This window comes from Corvus hawaiiensis, chromosome 13 (assembly GCF_020740725.1).
Source record: "Corvus hawaiiensis isolate bCorHaw1 chromosome 13, bCorHaw1.pri.cur, whole genome shotgun sequence".
Lineage (NCBI taxonomy): Eukaryota > Metazoa > Chordata > Aves > Passeriformes > Corvidae > Corvus > Corvus hawaiiensis.
This window is the reverse complement of record NC_063225.1, coordinates 9,915,200-9,931,935: the sequence shown is the minus strand read 5'-3', so window position 1 is coordinate 9,931,935 and position 16,736 is coordinate 9,915,200. Positions and strand designations below refer to the sequence as shown.

Genomic DNA, 16,736 nt, shown 5'->3' with positions numbered 1-16,736 from the left:
CTCTCCTTAGAATGCCCATAATTCCACAACATTTTTCACTTGAACATTATATAAAAATCAGGTAAATGTTTGAAAACCTGGGTTAAAGGCTGTTGTGACCATTGTGGAGGAATGAACTAATGAGAAACAGCAGAAAATAAATTGTGAGCGTGTGATTGTAATAGATAGGTGGTGAAGGTATGCTGGGGTGGGAGCACTGGGAAAAGTACCCTTCCACAGCCGTGTTGTGCACACACAGGACTGTGCAGGAGCAGCCTCAGTCCTCTGGCCAGAATCCAACAAACTGGGGCTGTGGATGCTCCCTTTGCCTGTCTCACATTGGCCGTGCCATAAACAGCTCTGATGCAATAAAAGTCTGCTCTTTCCGAAGTAGCTGAGTTTGACTTCAGTAGGAGCTGCAGATGACCACTGCCTCTAAGAATAGAATCCCAAGCCTCCATGCAATCCTGAAGCTTCCTGGCCTGGCCATTCCCGTGGCATTGATCTGGGGCCAGGCTCTCAGCTGGTAGGAATGAGCACGGCTCAATGGGATTGTGTCAGTTTTCACCAGCAATGGATCTGGCCAAACAAGCACCCCCTCCCCTCTCTGCGAGTTCCCTGGCACAAGGCAACTCCACTTCTAGTAAATCCCTGATCCAAATTATTCTTTTGATGTGCAAGTTCCTGATTCAGAGAAAAGACAAATGTTGGTAAAGTTTTTGTTCTAAAATTAATTGCTTTACCTTGCTGTTCACAGAAGGGTATTCGCTGACAGGTTTTCTGGCTTCTCATTTTAACTGCTTGTATCTTTTAATTTTCTAGCAAGATCTTTATGAAAAGTTCAATTTCTTGCTAGTTTTATGTATACACCTCTATAAAAATTATATATATGTAATAGTGTGCATATGTATTTATTTTTTTCAATTGCCAAAAATCAGTTCATAGAGCAAAGCCTAAGCCTTTACAGAACTTTTGATGCCTTCATTTACTATTTTTAATATATTTTGCAGAGGTTTGAATTGTGACTTTGTTATGAGGTGAATAATTCTTATGCTTTCAGAGGGAGTTACTGAACTGCAATCTGGTGAATCTATTTAAGAAAAGATTGAAATAAAGCTAGTTAATGATAGGTTAATATCAATTGAGAAAGAAAGTTGTTCTGTCTTGTATTTAAATAAAATGTTTCCCTAGGAGGACCTGGGAGTGCTCCATAATCATAATTACATGGCAAGAAGGGAGGAAATCCTTTAAAGGAGCAGTTTGTCCTCTGTAACACAATTGTAGTGACTTTTGATCAGGCACAGGACACTGCAGGTTCCCCACAGCAGGAAGCACAGAAGGCAGCCGGAGCAGGCAGGGATGGGTGTGAAGCAGCTCCAGGGTGGGATTCATCTTGTGTAACTTAGGCTCTGCCTACCACAATTTCCAGGGTCCCTCTGTAACTGGTGGGGGAGGAGTGGTGTCCCCATCTCTGTATCATTTGGCTCAGTAAGGAAACCGCATAAAACTTTGTTCACAGGGTGCTACTTAAAGTATTCCATATCCAGCCTTGATATCAGGGTGTTTGCGTGTGGAAATGCTCTTAGGTATTGTGATATGAATATAAGAAAAAAAACGTTAGTTGTTAGGTATGCAACTGAAATTAGATTGATGTTTAAGTGTGGATATAAGGTTTAGATGCATCACAACAGGAATGGAATCGTGTCTAAGGATGTAGAGAAATGTCCCTGTTGGACAGAAGTGCCTGTCACATACCTGTGCTTTGTGGCCTCAGTACACAGTGCTGCAAGGCTTCTGTAGGAATACTCTTTAGCAGCTGTGTTGTTTCCAAATATTAATTAAGTGCAGTATCATACCTCACCAGGAGCAGCACGAGTGTCTGATCAGCTGTTCTGTAGCCAAAACAGCATTTCTAAGGAGTAAAAGTGCATGTTCTGATAAAAGTTCATACCACTGAACTCCTTAGCTTAACGCGAATTCTGTCCTAGGGTAAAAAAAAGTTCACTATAGAGAACAGCATCAAACGCCTATTATTTTGTTCTTTGTTTCTTTGCCAACTGTGGATTTAAAATTGGAATAATTCAAAAAGCAGTGGGACATTATGACTCACTCGGTACCTCCTGGGCTTTTGACATTACCGTAAAGCCCCGTACACCGCAGTGCGAGGTTTAGTCAGTGGATTTCAATAACTCAGCCAGCAGACTCGGCTGCAACCACAGAGAACATGATTAGCTGTAAACAATGACTTAGTTCTTCAGAACATTCGGGGCATTAGAGCCCCAGTTCCAGGTGTGCTGTGCTGAGTGACACCACCAGTGAGGTTTTCTTGGGGTTAAATTTATCCTGTCAGTCAAAATCAGGGACATGTTCTAGTAGCAACATCTAGTTTTATAAAGCTATTCTTTTCAATAATTGTGGAATTAGTGTAACTTTTAATTTGTTTTTTACAAGTCTTCTTTGAGTCCCCTCTGAAAACTGCCAGTGGAAAGCTTGGGGAATGGTATTACATAGAAGAGATAGACTAAATACGAGGACTTTTTGCCACAAGATGTCCAATTCAATTAACTTAGAAAGTCTGCATCTTCATTTAAAAACTGCAGAAAGCAGAGTCCAACTATGTATCTTCCACGGAAGATAAACATTATTTATGTTGCCTGGTGTGTATGAGCTGAAAAGGGAAATATATTTTCCAATAAAATCTTCCAGGCTGGAAATACAGAAGAGTTTGCTTGAATCCAAATGTATATTGCTTAGTCTCAATAGGAAAGTAAAGACTTATTAAGTCATATGTCAGCTGAGTTGAATTATTGATGTTGAATTCAACATGTTGAACTCAGAGATTCATCAACTTTATAGTATTATTTGTTAGAAAAGTACCCCCTTCTATCTATTTGGACAGACTTTTTATTATCTCTTGTTTATTATCTCTTTTATTTGAGGCGGTGGTTGCTGACCTGACTAATAGCTTTCATCTTTGTACTTCAAGCTGTTTCCATATGTGCAGGTGCTGTGGAATTTACTGTCTTTACATTGAAAAATCAAGATCTAGTCAATGTGTTTGTGGCTGTTTAAATGAAAATATTTTTAAGGTAGAATTAAGGTATAAGGTTCTGATTTTAATAGAAGATACATTTAAGAGTCAGGAAATTCCAACTAAATTATAAGAATAAGTATTTGAAAGTCCAAAAATCTAAATTTCACCAGATTAAAAACCAAAATTCTGGAATCAGCTCTGAATTGTTTTGATACATCAGTACTTGGTAGGAGAAATCCAGTTAACTGTGTGGGTGTAAACTATGCTTAACCCAAAAGATTAATTGGTTCTAGTCTTGTCCAGTCAGAGGCCAAATTGAAATCTTCTTATGCTGCTGAGAAGCCTGGAGTCAGTGTTGATCCCACCAGGTGAGTTAGGTCTGGAACATCTCCCACCACTCACACGGACACAGTAAGAATCATGGAACCACAGAACTGGTTTGGGTCGGAAGGGACTTTAAAGCTCATCCCATCCCACCCCCTGCCATGGGCATGGACACCTTCCACTAAAGGAGGTTGCTCCAAACCCTGTCCAGTCTGGCTTTGGACTCTCCCAGAGATCCATCCACAGCTTCTCTGGGCAATCTGTGCCAGGGCCTCCCCAGCCTCACAGGGAACCGACAGTGCATTTGCTAGCAAGGGCCCTTCCCCTTCTGAGAAACCAGAGGCATGTTGCTCAGGCTTCCTCTCTGTTTGTAGGATCAGTCCACGTTGCTACAATATATTTTTGCCTGTTTAATACTACTTGGCACTGTCTTTTCCTCCACTCTTACACCTTCCACTTGAACTACCCTGCTGTGGCAGATATGGAGCCGTGGCTGCAGTGTGACCTCAGCATGCACTGGACGAAGGTGTCACATTCCCAGTAAAGGGGGGCAGGAGGGAAGCCCCACTTCAGCAGTGATGTTCCCATGGTGTCACCAGCCCAGGGGAAAGGAAACCAACACTTCCATCAGTTGTCAGCACAGCCATGTCCTTCTGCTGCTCTCCTCAGCTGTAGCGGAGTGCAGGGCCAAGGGCTTGTCAAGAGGGAAGTGATTTCTGAGTGCTTTATTGAGAGACAAACTTGTACAATTAGGAGTAAATTCTCTGTTAGTTTGGATGGAGATTTGACCAGTACTTTTCTGCTTACAAGAGGCTGGGAGGTGGCCTATGAATTTTGTTCATCTTGTAACTTTGAGAAGTCTTTTTCCATGGTGAAGTCACTTAGAAGGTCCTTTACCGTTCATGTAGTGCTAATGACTTCAATGATACATGTTCTAACAGCAGTGAAATGCAAGAAGCCAAAACTACCTTAACAAATACGGTTCATTTAACTAAAAGAGGCAGACTGAGCAGCAGGTGGAAGGGTTAAACAAAAGGAAAAAAGATTATAAAAGTTTGCGGCTTTGGCTTCACTACAAATGGCTCTCTTGCAGACTTTATAGCATTAGTGTTGCTTCTCATAAACCTTGAAACCATTCATCCATTTATAAAGATTAAATTGGTTAGTCATCCAGAACAGAAAACCTACACATCCATTTTGTCTGTTACTCTAAACCAGCTGAAGTATAATAAATGCAGTTGATGCCATTAAACTAAAGCATTGAGTATTAATGATGGCCTCAGCTGTGGTATTTACAGTTTGCCAGCTCTTGTGTTCCTGATAGTATATTCATCTGCTGCTGCTCAGGGACAGTCAGAGCACAGCCTTTGAGTTGGAAAACATGAGTATAATATATGATGTGAGGGGTTCAGAGAAAACATCTTGGTGTTAAGGCAGGGAAATTCCTAGAAATGTTACAATTTTTGTTAGTATTAGAAGGTCAAAGTTAAGAGGCACAAACTTCACTTAGGATATCTTAATATATTTATAATGGTCTGTTAAACAGTTTGCAAAGACAGGTTTGTTTGGATTTCCAGTTACAGATGAAGCTATTGCTATTTCAAGTTCTGTCACTTAAGCCAGACAAAAATGGCTAGACTTTCCTAAAGCAGGAATTTGTAAAAACACTTTGTCAGGAAGCAAGTTTATTAGTACAAAAGATAGTAAAAATTAAATTTAATTTAGCAGCATTTTTTCTTGATTAGTATCAGGATTTCAGAAGTAACACTTTTTCCCAAAATTAAGAAATTTTCAGTGATTATTTCAGAATACAAAGAAATTTAATTCTGCTGCTTTGAAATCTGTAAGATGTTCTCTCAAAGGCAGGCATTTTACAGTGGGCTGGAAAAAACATGACATGATTTTTAATTACTACATATAGTGCCTTTAATCAGAGCATCCAGCTTGACAGCATTAAAACTGGGAAGCAAACTCTGAGTTTCCAGTTCCATGCTGGAAATGCCAGCTCATTCCTATAGGAAACAGGAATCAATATCACATAGTGGCCATCATTCAAAGCAGAGCAGTTTGCCAGCTGTTCTTAAGCACAGGCTTGAGCACCAGCAACCTGTGTGCAGCACAAGGAGGGACTCCAAATGAAATACCACAAACTTCCCTGACTCTACTCCCAGTGAGCCCCAAAATGCTGCTCCCTGTCACTGCCCACAGTGCAGCCTCAGGGAGATGAGAGCGCTTCCAGGGAGTGCAGTGGATTTGGCATCAGACACTGCTTAGGATTAGTTTGTTTTTTCTTTCAGAAACATTTCTGGTGGCAGAAAAGCAACAATCCTCCCCCCACCCCCTCAGCATTTGTCTTTTACTGCAAATACAAATGGCAAAAATACCAAGAGCGAGTGAGGTGATCTGAAAGAGCCAGAACCTCATAAATTGTGTGGGAAAGGCTGTCTTGCCTTTTCTCTAACTGATGGCATGCCAAGTTTATTTTACAGTATTTACAGTAAGATTTTTTTGTTTTGATACCCTTTGTAAGTTGTTAGGGAAAAGGCAAAAGAAAATCTCCAGGAAGTTTATAGTTTGTGATGAGCCAGAGATCAGGCTTTAATTTGCTTTCTAGCCCTATACCTTTTACTAGGAGTGTAATATATGAAGGGATATGAGATTGCAATTGAATGAGTTATTACTGGGCTGTTATTTATTTTCTCTGCAAGAATTTGGTGCTTAAGAAAGACCTCAGAGCAGCACGCTAAGGAAGTGGAATTGTTAGTTCATTCTGAGAGCACATACAGGAGGGGCAGGAACAACCCTGGTTTTTCCTCCCTGTATCACCGCTCTGACCTTGGCACATCACAGGGAGAACAAGCAGCCTCTGCTTGTGACGCTGAGGTCCAGATGGATGACATAAGAACAGATTTATCCACGACAGAGTGGTCCCAGTGTGGCTGTGCAGGCAGAGTATTTCTGTGCTGACATTCCTGCCAGCTCCAGGCACATGGCTCGGGAGGCAGCACTCTCTCTGTCATGAGGATAAGCCCCAGGTTTCTCTCAGGCCAAGCATCCTTCAGTACAAAAAGATAACAAGTGGTGCCTCTTCTTGGGCACCACTTAGGAATCAGGAAGAAGGAAGAGTTTTCTGGATGTACAACATCTCTAACTAGAGCATTCTTGCCCAAAGTCTATGGAGCAGGTCACTCGTTGGTGTGAAAAGTCTTCCAGGCAGGTGCTGCTCTTGTGAGCTTGTGCACTGAAGGGAAAGTAGGGGTGTTTGGGTTTAATGCTGAAGCCTTGATTGTTTGAAGCAAACTTCTGAGCACACTGTAGGGCCTTGGGATATGGCAGGAGTTGAGAAATAGGAGACTAATGGTGTATTTTATGTGCCGTGACAAACAGCACAGCGTGGTCTCACCTCTCCCTGAAACACAGGGGTAGACACAATGACTTTTGTCTGTGTGGTGGAAACATTCACTCCTTCCATTTTTGACTGTTTGGGATGAAGCATGATTGCCAAATGTTAGGAGCTGTCCCTATGGAGCTAGGGAGGGATTTTCCTAAGGCCAGACTGCCTCACTGACCCCTTCTGTCCCTGCTCATGGAGCAGCCGTTCTCCTGGGCAGTTTCCTTAGCAGGGTGATAAACCCAAGATATGCAATAGCTGTACAGACATAGCCTCCCCTGTGCCACTGTTGACGTGCTGTGTACACCACTGAGCAGGAAAGAGCATTTTAGGGTCAGCAAGTGTCTTTGAGCAAAGCTGGTGCCGGGAGATGCTGGCACAACTCACCACTGTTTAGTTTACACCTGTCAGAAGCAGGCAGCCTCTCAGCTCCTGTGTTTGGGTGAGTGTATTCATCATATTTAGCTTTTAAACAGTATTCTTTTCATCTTTGCTGCACTTCACAGCTGTTAATTAATCCCACAGCACTCAGGGATTAATAGTAACACTTTACAGGGAAAAGCAGATATGAGCAAGAAGGGGTCAAGTGGCTGTGCTGAGGCCATGGAAGCAGTTTTGACTAAAGAACATTTGGTTCTGCAAGATTAAAGTGTTGTTAAGCGATCTCTCCATTTTGGGGGCAGGGTGTGTTTCTGGGGGGCAGTAGAATATGTTCACAGTCTTTTCTTCTCCCTAGGACTTGAAAGATGATAGGAGCGATGAAGAAGAGGAAGATTCTCTTACAGATACTGAAGAGGAGTCCACAAAGAATGGCAACAAGAACAGTAGTGGGTCAAGCAAACACCTCCTAAGCAGCAGTCACCACTAGCCCTGTCCTGCCTCACCTCCTGCAGTGATTCCTGCTCTGGTTTTATCCCAACCTACAGGATAGGATTTAAGTCAAAAGGCTTGTGAGAGACTGTGATTGATTCATTGTTGGCTACTGGACCTGGAAAAAAGCCCAGTTTAGAGGAGAGGGAGAAATTGCATAACATGACAAAATGTGTTAATGACCCACTTTCGGAATCGTTGCAGAGTGTGTGGAAAGATGTTTGGACACGCTGACTGACAGTGCTCCACAAGGGCAAAGCTCAAGAGAGTCAAGTAATTTAGTGTCCCATTGATTCTAGTGTTGGTTTTCAATCTGATTTAAGATATATTTCATCAAACAGTTTAAATCACAGACATTTTATGGTAGGTAGGTAGTGTGAACTCCATTAGGGACCAGAATTACTCAATGTGGGAAAAATTTGACAGTGCTGTACAGTGACTGGCATTTTAGTCTTTACTTTTCAGTTTAAACCCTCATCAAAATGGGTATTTTTCTGAGTTATATTTCATTTCCTCTGGAGGCCAGAGGAAGCAAACATGGAAGAATTCAAATTATTTGTCTGTGAAGTGTTGGCTTCAATGCAGAAATACTGTCTTTCTCTGAAGTGATAGATAGCTGAAATACTGTGTCAAGGAAGTCTTTGCTGTTAAAACAGCAAAACTCAGCCCCAGTTCTCCATTGAGCTCCAGGCTTCTTAGATGTCTTTCAGTCATTTTGGCCCAGTGTTAGAACAGAAGGCACAGAGGGGAGAGAAGAGGGCAAATGGAAATTGGGTCTTTTCACAGGTTCTTGTGCACTTTTTTGTCTTCAAAACTGCCAAACACCTCCTGCTCCAGGCACATCTTCAGACCAGAAAGTTAAAAGCAAATCTCATCTATTCCCTTCTCATGAGCTTGTCTCACAACTTTGGATACTCCCTTCTCTGGAGCGAGGCCACCCAGTTCTGCTCTGTGGTTCTGGAGTGTTTGCTGCAGGTACCCGAGCACTGGGGAGCACGGGACTGGCACAGGATGTCACACTGTCACTGCTGTGCGTTCATTTGATACCAGGATCTGTATTTCCATCTCTGCTCTTTTATGAAATCCAGGAGTCACATCAGCTAGACCCAAACTTGGATGTGACTTCAGCCACATGCTGTTGTATATGCTGTAACCAGTGAGCAACAGCTCCTCTTACCTGAAGTGCCTCTACCCTAAACTTGCACTTCTGTTCTAACACCAGTGGGGTTGCAGCAGCATTTTCAGTCCCGGGGCTCTCCATGGAGAGCCCAGGCCTTGTAAACAGGGTGGTGCCAGTCCCATTTCCCTCTGCATTAGCTCACAAGGTCATAAAGGATTTGTGTCATAAGTTTGGGAGGCAAGAGGCTCTGCATGTGGTTCTACAGTAGCTGAGATCATCTGGGGACCTAAATCCAGTAGCTTGATAGAGGCCAGGGGACCACTCCTAGAATAGCCTCAGTTCAGAGTGTTTGGTTCAGAACGGCTCTGTTCCCCTCTGGCTGCTCCGGCAGGAATTGGTGACCTACGGGAAGCATTATATGACTGACTTGTTTTCCCAAGATTTCCTTGGCAAGTGGGATGTAATTCAGTGACTGAAACATTGAAAGAATGGGAAATGTTTGGAATCTCAGATATGAAAAAGAAGTGGATTTCATGCAGTTACAAGAAGCTGTAGGATGGCTTTGTTACAGAGGCTTAATTTTCTTACGGTGTCTATAATTTTTTACTTATGTTTTGGACCATTTTGGACCCAAATGTGCATGTTTTACCACAAAGGGAATTACACTGAGGAAGGAGCATGGCCTACAGCTTCTGAGAAGGAAGGGAGATGTGTGGTGGTGGAATGGGGCCCCTGTCTCCGTGCTTGTAGTTCAGTGGTGCCACTTGGGCTGAGTGGGCAGAACCCCCTCAGCAGCCTTTGGCCAGCAGTCCCCTTCCTGCACAGATAAGGAGAACACCTTAAATACTGTGGGGGGGGGGGGAGGGGGGGGGCAGAATATGGGAAGTATAAGCACTGGTGGCATCATGTAAAGCAACTGGAGAGTTTGGCAGGGGCACAGTTCTTATCGGGGCTCATTTATTGCCTGCGTGAAAAACACCTTCCTAACAAAACGTGGAAACCCGGCGTCTTGGAGGCTTTACACTCCCTTAGAGAGACAACGGTGCTTTCTTCGAGATGTAATGGAATTTTGGGAGGTGGCCAGGACATTATCATTTGATTTTGGTGCCAGAAGCTTTCCTCCTATGACTAGGAAAGGAATTCAGGAAAGGAAACACAAAGAATGATGTTGTCACAGGAATGAACCTCTGAACAACTACTGATTTTTAAACTGGAATTTATAGTCTCCTTGAGGCCAAAACTTGCCTTTCCTACTCAGGACAAGTCTCCCACTGAAGCCAATTAACTCTATTGGAGTCTTGCCTAGGAAAAATTTTGGATTGCAGTTATCCAACCTAATTGCAAGAACTGTTGTTCTAAGCTGATGTGAAACTGAGATCCTAAAGGAAGAACAAAAGGTAGATAAATACACTCAGACATGAAACTTTGAGGCAAATTTTGGGTGAGTACAGAAGAATATGGAAGAAAATAACATCCTGAAGGTGAAGATTAAGTCTGGGCACAGTAAACAACCAAATAACATTGCAGTGGGAGGGGTGGAAGGCAGGCAGGCCACAGAGGGCCTTTTAGAGGGATTACTGTCATGGGCAACCAAGGTGATAGCCCTAAAAATTCTGAATGTAAATCACTCAGTCCTGCTAATAAATACCCACAGCACAGAAAGAAGTGGGAATAGGCTGTCATAATGTCCCCTGTTAACACCAGATTGGTCATTCCTGGAGTTATGTGTGTTTAATTTCCCCTTTTTACTGATGGAAACTCAGAAACAAGAAGTTGAGGTCATGGGGGCACAATTTCTGCTAAAGAAATTCATGTCATGGTGCTTCAAGATTTTCAGTCTATTCAATGCAATGCAATGCAGATTCAACATTTTTATAATCTCGTTGTGAAGAGTCTCGAAGTGCGGGTGCAGTATAACTGCAGGCCTGTATGGGAGCACTGATAGACTCTAACATTTTATTTTTACCATTTCACAAAGTGTGTCCTGGTTCAATGAGTTGACCCTGTGCATCTGGCTTTGCTGTGTCACTTTGACCATGCCAAAGATAGAGCTATAGACTGAAAATCAAATCTTAGTCCATAAGACTCAGGGGAAACTCTTCTGTTCCATTTAATTTCTCTGGATTTAACTCAGATGTTCTTGTCCGTGTGTACTCTGCTTCCTCCGTACTTGTGTCATACTTAGATTTACCAGCCTGCTCTGGATTGGGTTTACAGATCTCCTTTACTCCACACAACTCATTTTGTCAATTCATATTATTTGGTATAATTACCTTTTTTTTGTTCTTAATGCCACTGACTTTGTCTGGTCAATTGAAATACACACTACAAATAAATATTTTTTAAAAACAGCTGTCTATGTAGGGATTTCCCTGTTTTTTCTGCCTTACAGTGTCCTCCTCTCTGCTTTCCATTCCCTCCAAGCTTTCCGATGAGAGCCTCGTTACTTCAGGAACTAATTCCTTACTCTTCCGAGTTTTTCCATTGCCTGGAAAAAGCTGGATGATCCACAACCTTCACAAGACCTAACAGCAATGTCTGTAAATGAACTTGTGTTTTTCTGAACAATTAATGAACAGAGAGGAAACAAAATTAATGGAGGCCTCATCCATCCTTTATATTATTCAAGATTTATGCTTTGACTGAAGTACTTGTAAGTGCTCCTATGTACACCAGGAAGGTTACACCTGTTTGTATCTCTACCCAGCTGGGTTTTGTGGTGCATATTAGGGCTGCTTATTAAGTTTTGTATGTTAGGACTGAGGTGCTACTGCCCAGCAGGTTGTTGTGGGATTATCAGTGGCTCATCACAAGCTCAGGTGTGGATCTTCAGCTGGCAAAAGCAGGAAAGCTCTATGGAAAACAAGGGAGCTGTGCTGATTTGTATCAACTGAAAAGCTGCTCTGTATTTCTTCTTTCCATTTCTGCTTTCCTGGTTGGGAAGACTGCAGAGGCTCTGACTTACCATGTCTTCCCATGGGCAAACAAGCACAAAGGAAGGTGTTTCAGCCCAAATAATGAACTGTAGCAGAATACTTTGGTTTTATTAGCTGAATTTTTTTTTTTTAAGCTTATGAGTAAAAATAAAGTAGATGGAAAACAAACAGAGCAGGGCTGTGTGAGTTTTGGCTACAATCAACTTGCAAACTGTGAAGAATGAAAAAAAAGTTGCTGAATTTGGAAGAAAAATACCATCTCCACAGGCACTTCCCCCAGCTGTGGGTTTGAAGAGCAGCAGATCACCAGGAATGACAGTCCATGCTGAGCACACGGACACAGCCCAGGTGGGAGGGGTCCAGGGCTGTTGGCTGCCCTGGAGCTGGGAGCCTTTGGTGTGGAGCAGAATATGAGCCACAAATGTACCTGGGAGCTGATTTCACTCAGAATCACTGGAAATGATTGTTCCCAGTTCCCTGGCAGTTTGATGGGCTCCCTCCAAGGAAAAGGAGGTGATCAAAGCAGTGTGATCTCCACCCAGGCTGGCTACAGCGAGCTTCAACTGGGGCTCTGAGAGTTTATTGGACTGGAGTACCCTCTCTGGGGCTACCTGAAGTTTCTAGACTTAATAGAAGACAAGGATGAAAGCACAAGCCTGAGCTTCAACACGATTCTGCAAACACAAGGTCATAACAATGCATATAGGATAATGTTGTTCATGTTCCAATAGTCGGAAGATTTATGAAAATAGCCTCTATTTACTCAGCTGGAGTAAGCCCTGTTCTTCTGAGTTTTGTTACCCCATAAAGCATTCAGAGGAGACCCCATAATAATTTCAAAGTCAGAAACATTAAGTGGAATAACAAGTATAAACCCTCTCCGCAGTGACTTTGAAGTGCAAGAAGCATGGCCTTGTAGCCATGGAATATTATTCTGCTCTGAGCCGGGTTGGAAGAAACAGCTCCCAGGCAGTTGTTTCAGGTGGTGAAAAGTCCTTATTTTTCCTACCACAAAAGAAGCTGGTCTAAAAGAAGTTGAAGTTGAGCAGGGAAATAAGTGATTAAATTCCCACTGAAATTCACAGGAGCTTTTCCCATGATACTGGTGAGAATTAGACCCAGATCTAATGTGACCAGTTAAAACAAGGCCAGCATGGCACTGCATTCTCCTGCTATCAGGAGGCGGGCACCGCCCCACAGTTTCCTCCTCCTGTAGCCCAGGGCAAAATCCTCCCCGGAAAATGAGTCCTTCTGTCCACAGGACACTCACCTGAACACAGCTCTGCCTTTGCCTCTTCCCAAGCTGGGCATGTATCCTGTGAAAGACATTCCTGGGAAAGCAGTCTGTCCCTTTTCAAGGCAGAAGCCTCACTTTCAGTGAGCACTCTGCCTCCTGTCCCCTGCGTGCTCAGGATCATAGCAGCACCTGGGCTGCTGATGCTAAAGCCCACAGTCCAAGGCCAAATTTACCAGGAAGAGGCAAATGAGGAGCCGTGGTTGTCACAGCCGCCTCAGCACGTGGGTGCAGCAGGAGAGGGCTGCTGAGCCAGCGGAGAGAAGGGAGCAGAGGGAAAAGCAGGAGCAAAATGGCTGGGACAACACAGCAACCACTTGAACACAGAACTGACATCACAGAGCAGAGCAGTAACAAGGTTAGGAGGAAACAAGCCCCAAGAGAAGGAGGAGGAAAAAGACAGTAGTTCTGTATCCCGGGGATCAGCGTTCCGAGCAGCAGCAGCCAGCGTTGCCTGGACTCAGAGATGAACTTTGCAGCCAGGACAACTCCTTTTCCCCGAGCCCCAGCGGCTTCGGACTGAGCCCAGCCAAAGAGTTCCCAGGGCAGGAGCGAAGCAGGAGAATCTGGGAAAAGCTCCTTTACAAAGTTCCCGGTATGTGAGTGAGAGGACAGGGAGGGACTGGGCTGGGGCTGGGCCGAGGCGGCCACGAGTGGAGCCCAGCAGACCTGCAGCTGTGGCAACGACCCCACACTTCACCTCCAGTTGCTGGGCGAGCTTGACTCGCCGGTGGACCTCAGAGTTGGTTTTGTGCTTTTCCTGGCTGACTGGAAATCCCAGGAGTCCTAGAAGAGCTTCTGGAAGATTTGTGTGTTTGCTTTCTACAACAAAGAGCAGAAGAAAGCTGCTAAAAGGCCTTCCGAGTGCACCTATGGGTAAGTGTCTTGGTTGTGTCACGGGCTCTAGACAGAGCAGGAGAAGTCCTAGGATTTCCTAAGAAAGCTTCCTGTGGGAAGCAGGAGCTAAACCTTATCAGGTTGTGCTAAATCTTATCAGGCTGTGCAAATCCTACCTAGTTCCTTTGCTGATTTAAAGGAGGAATTATTCAGCAACCAACGAATGCCTCATACATTTCCCCATTGCAAGGGCAGGGAGGTCAGGTAGCGGTTGTGCGTTTGCAGCTTTTTTTATCCCTTTGGGTCCTGCAAGGATGGCACTTGAGCAGAGAACAGGACTCTGTAGCAATGTCCCCTTTGTCCTGAGGTGAGGAGTGTTCTCTAACCCTGACTATTCTGCAGGGCATGCATAGCATTTAGTGAACTGGGGAATTGCTTCCCTCTGGTTCTGGCTGCAGCTGCCTTTGGAGAGCCCAGTGCTGCAGGACCTGCTGCGATGAGAACGCTCCGGGCCCCTCCCGCGCCACCACCCTGTTGGTGACCTGGTCATTGCTGCGAGGCCCCACGAGGTGGCAATAGCAGGACACGGCTCCCGTCGGGACACGGCTCCATGGAGCGTTGCTGTCCGTCTTTTTGCCCCTGAAAACAGAGATTCCGTTTAATATTGCGGTGCAAAATTCTTGCAGCTGGTAATTTCCACTTGATCAGTCTGACTGTGAAACAAGTGTCGGCTATGTCACTGGTAAAAAAAGCACTTAAATTTTACTGAGATTGAGTGTTTGATGCCAGTCCAAAGGCCCAGTGTGCTGGTGTCCCAAGGGCCGGCATCTGCCTGGGTGTCACCACTGGCCCCTTCCCTGTAGGTGTGGCACTGTCCTGCTTTCTCCCCTGGTACCAGAGCTGTACATGGCATATCTGGGGTAGGGCTGGGGAAGAAAGGATGTTAAATCTTCTCTGACACTGCTGTACTGCCTTGTATTTTTCATACTGTCTCTTTAAACTACATATTTTTCAAACCACAGGGTTTGTGGCTGGTGGTAAATGAAGTCCTGTTCTCACCTAGATCCTTAATGTCTGTGATGCAAATAAGGATGATAAATCTCTCAGAATAATGAGGGTTACACTGCCATTCCAATGATGCCATTCCAATGGTGCCATTCCACCTCAGGAGACAGGCTCTTCACCCCAAGCATGAGGTGAACACTCCCACACTCCCCGTGAGTGTCAGCAGGAAAAAGGGACCCATTGGTCCAAACAAGCTGCTTTAATCCTACTTGGCACAACTCTTGTGGTCAGGCTGTGCTCAGCTATGAGAGCTGGGATCTGGTTTGCTTTGACAGCAGAATGAAAAATTTCTGTGAGCTCTCTCCATGGCTGTGGATGTACAGGAGGTGTTTGGACGCTGTGGGCTGTGGGTGACAACCTCCATGGTTCCCACCTGACCCCAGCTCTTCCCTGGAATTCTCATTCAGAGCCAGGAGACAGCTGGATTTGACTTGCCTGTGCCTGCAGATTGAAGCTTTGGGGTTGCCTGCAGGGCTCTCTCCATGCAGGGTTTCCATGGGCTGGTGCCCAGCTGTCAGCACAGTTCCCTCCATCCCAGCTCACAGATGAGGCTGGATCCTCCCTGCCACCAGGTTCACTGACACGCATCTCCTCTCCTTTCCTGTGTGTCCAGCCCAGAATTCCTGACAGCTGGCAGTTTTAACAGTCCTAGAATGGCACTGATGTTTTGCAGTTATGAATAAACATTTGCAGCCAAGCTGAGGTCAATTGCCAGCTCTGTTGGGAGAGAGGATCCAGCAGTAGAGGAGCATCTCAATTCCGGTCCTGGTTCACTGTACGACCTTGCAAAAAATGACCCCAAATGGACTGGGATGAGGTATTGGTGGCTATTGCTGATTAGGAGCAGGATGTGTTTCAGACTCCAGGCGCGTTGCTCCCTCCAGACCTCTCAGTGACCCTCATGTTGGTGACTCTGTGCACTGTGCTGACATGGGAAGTGGGGTTTCCTCGCTGGCTGTGGAGGAGAAGGCAGCCCTTGCCATGCTTTAGCAGAGTGTGAGGTGAACAGCATCTGCCAAAGTGCACAGGGCTACAGATGTAGCCTTGCAATGGTCACAGCACACCCTGCCTGCCCTGCTCCTTTGTCCCGAGAACAATCACCTTTTTTCTGCTGCAGGGCAGCCCAAGAGCCCAAAAAGTGGGGCTCTTTTCCTAAACAGGTGCTCCAAGTGACCCCCATGCCAGACAATTAACACAGACAGACAACATCAGTTGACCAAAGCCAGGTTTGATGGGGCCCTAAGCTACTTGATTCAGTGGGGAGCATCACTGCCCATGGCAGGGCATTGGAATAAGATGGTTCTCAGGGTCTCTTCCAACCCAAACCTTTCTAGGATTTTATGATCCTACAACCAAACATCCCACTTTGTATCTCCAGGCTGTGGAGCACAAAGTAAAGGCTCCTGGGACAGCAATGGGGAATTTACTGATTCAGCTGGGGATGATGGGGAGGGAATGTAAAGACTGACTGACTCAGAAGGGAGCAACTGCAGAGCAGCCCCAAGAGAAGGAGGAGGAAAAAGAGAAGGCTGACAAAACTGTGTTGCGAATTTTTAAAAGCAGTCAGAGATTTTGTGCTGTGAACTCTGCACAGCTTCTCTCAGTGGCATTGTGGTAATGCTTCTGCACAGCTCTGCATCCAGAATGGGAGCAACCAAGAAAGTCAGCATAAACTTGAGTAAAGGATTGGTCCTGTGAGGAAAATAGATCTGAATGCTGTTGATGCTATTCACTACTCATGGACAAAAGATAGAGGTTTTTGACTGATGAATTTCTGTAAAAGTTGCAATGGTTTGACAAAGCTTTGAGGGCAGCTTGGGAGCAGCTTGAATATGACAGAAAAGAAGGGTTAGACAGCAAAAGTCCAGAGCCATGATTGCCTCAGC

At 44.7% G+C, this 16,736-nt stretch overlaps 1 protein-coding gene across 5 annotated transcripts in view; it reads left to right on the top strand.

Moving 5' to 3' along the window:
• The window catches only part of CERS3 (ceramide synthase 3), a 43,708-nt gene extending 32,639 nt beyond the window's left edge, over window positions 1-11,069 (top strand). For 4 of the 5 annotated variants that reach the window (XM_048317456.1, XM_048317455.1, XM_048317453.1 and 1 more), the window contains one exon: window positions 7,465-11,069. In XM_048317456.1, the coding sequence (XP_048173413.1) occupies window positions 7,465-7,596 (132 nt within the window). In that variant the 3' untranslated portion in view covers window positions 7,597-11,069. The remainder of the gene's footprint in view (window positions 1-7,464) is intronic. The other variant, XM_048317457.1, reaches the window with a different exon arrangement.
• The last annotated feature ends 5,667 nt before the right edge of the window (window positions 11,070-16,736 follow it).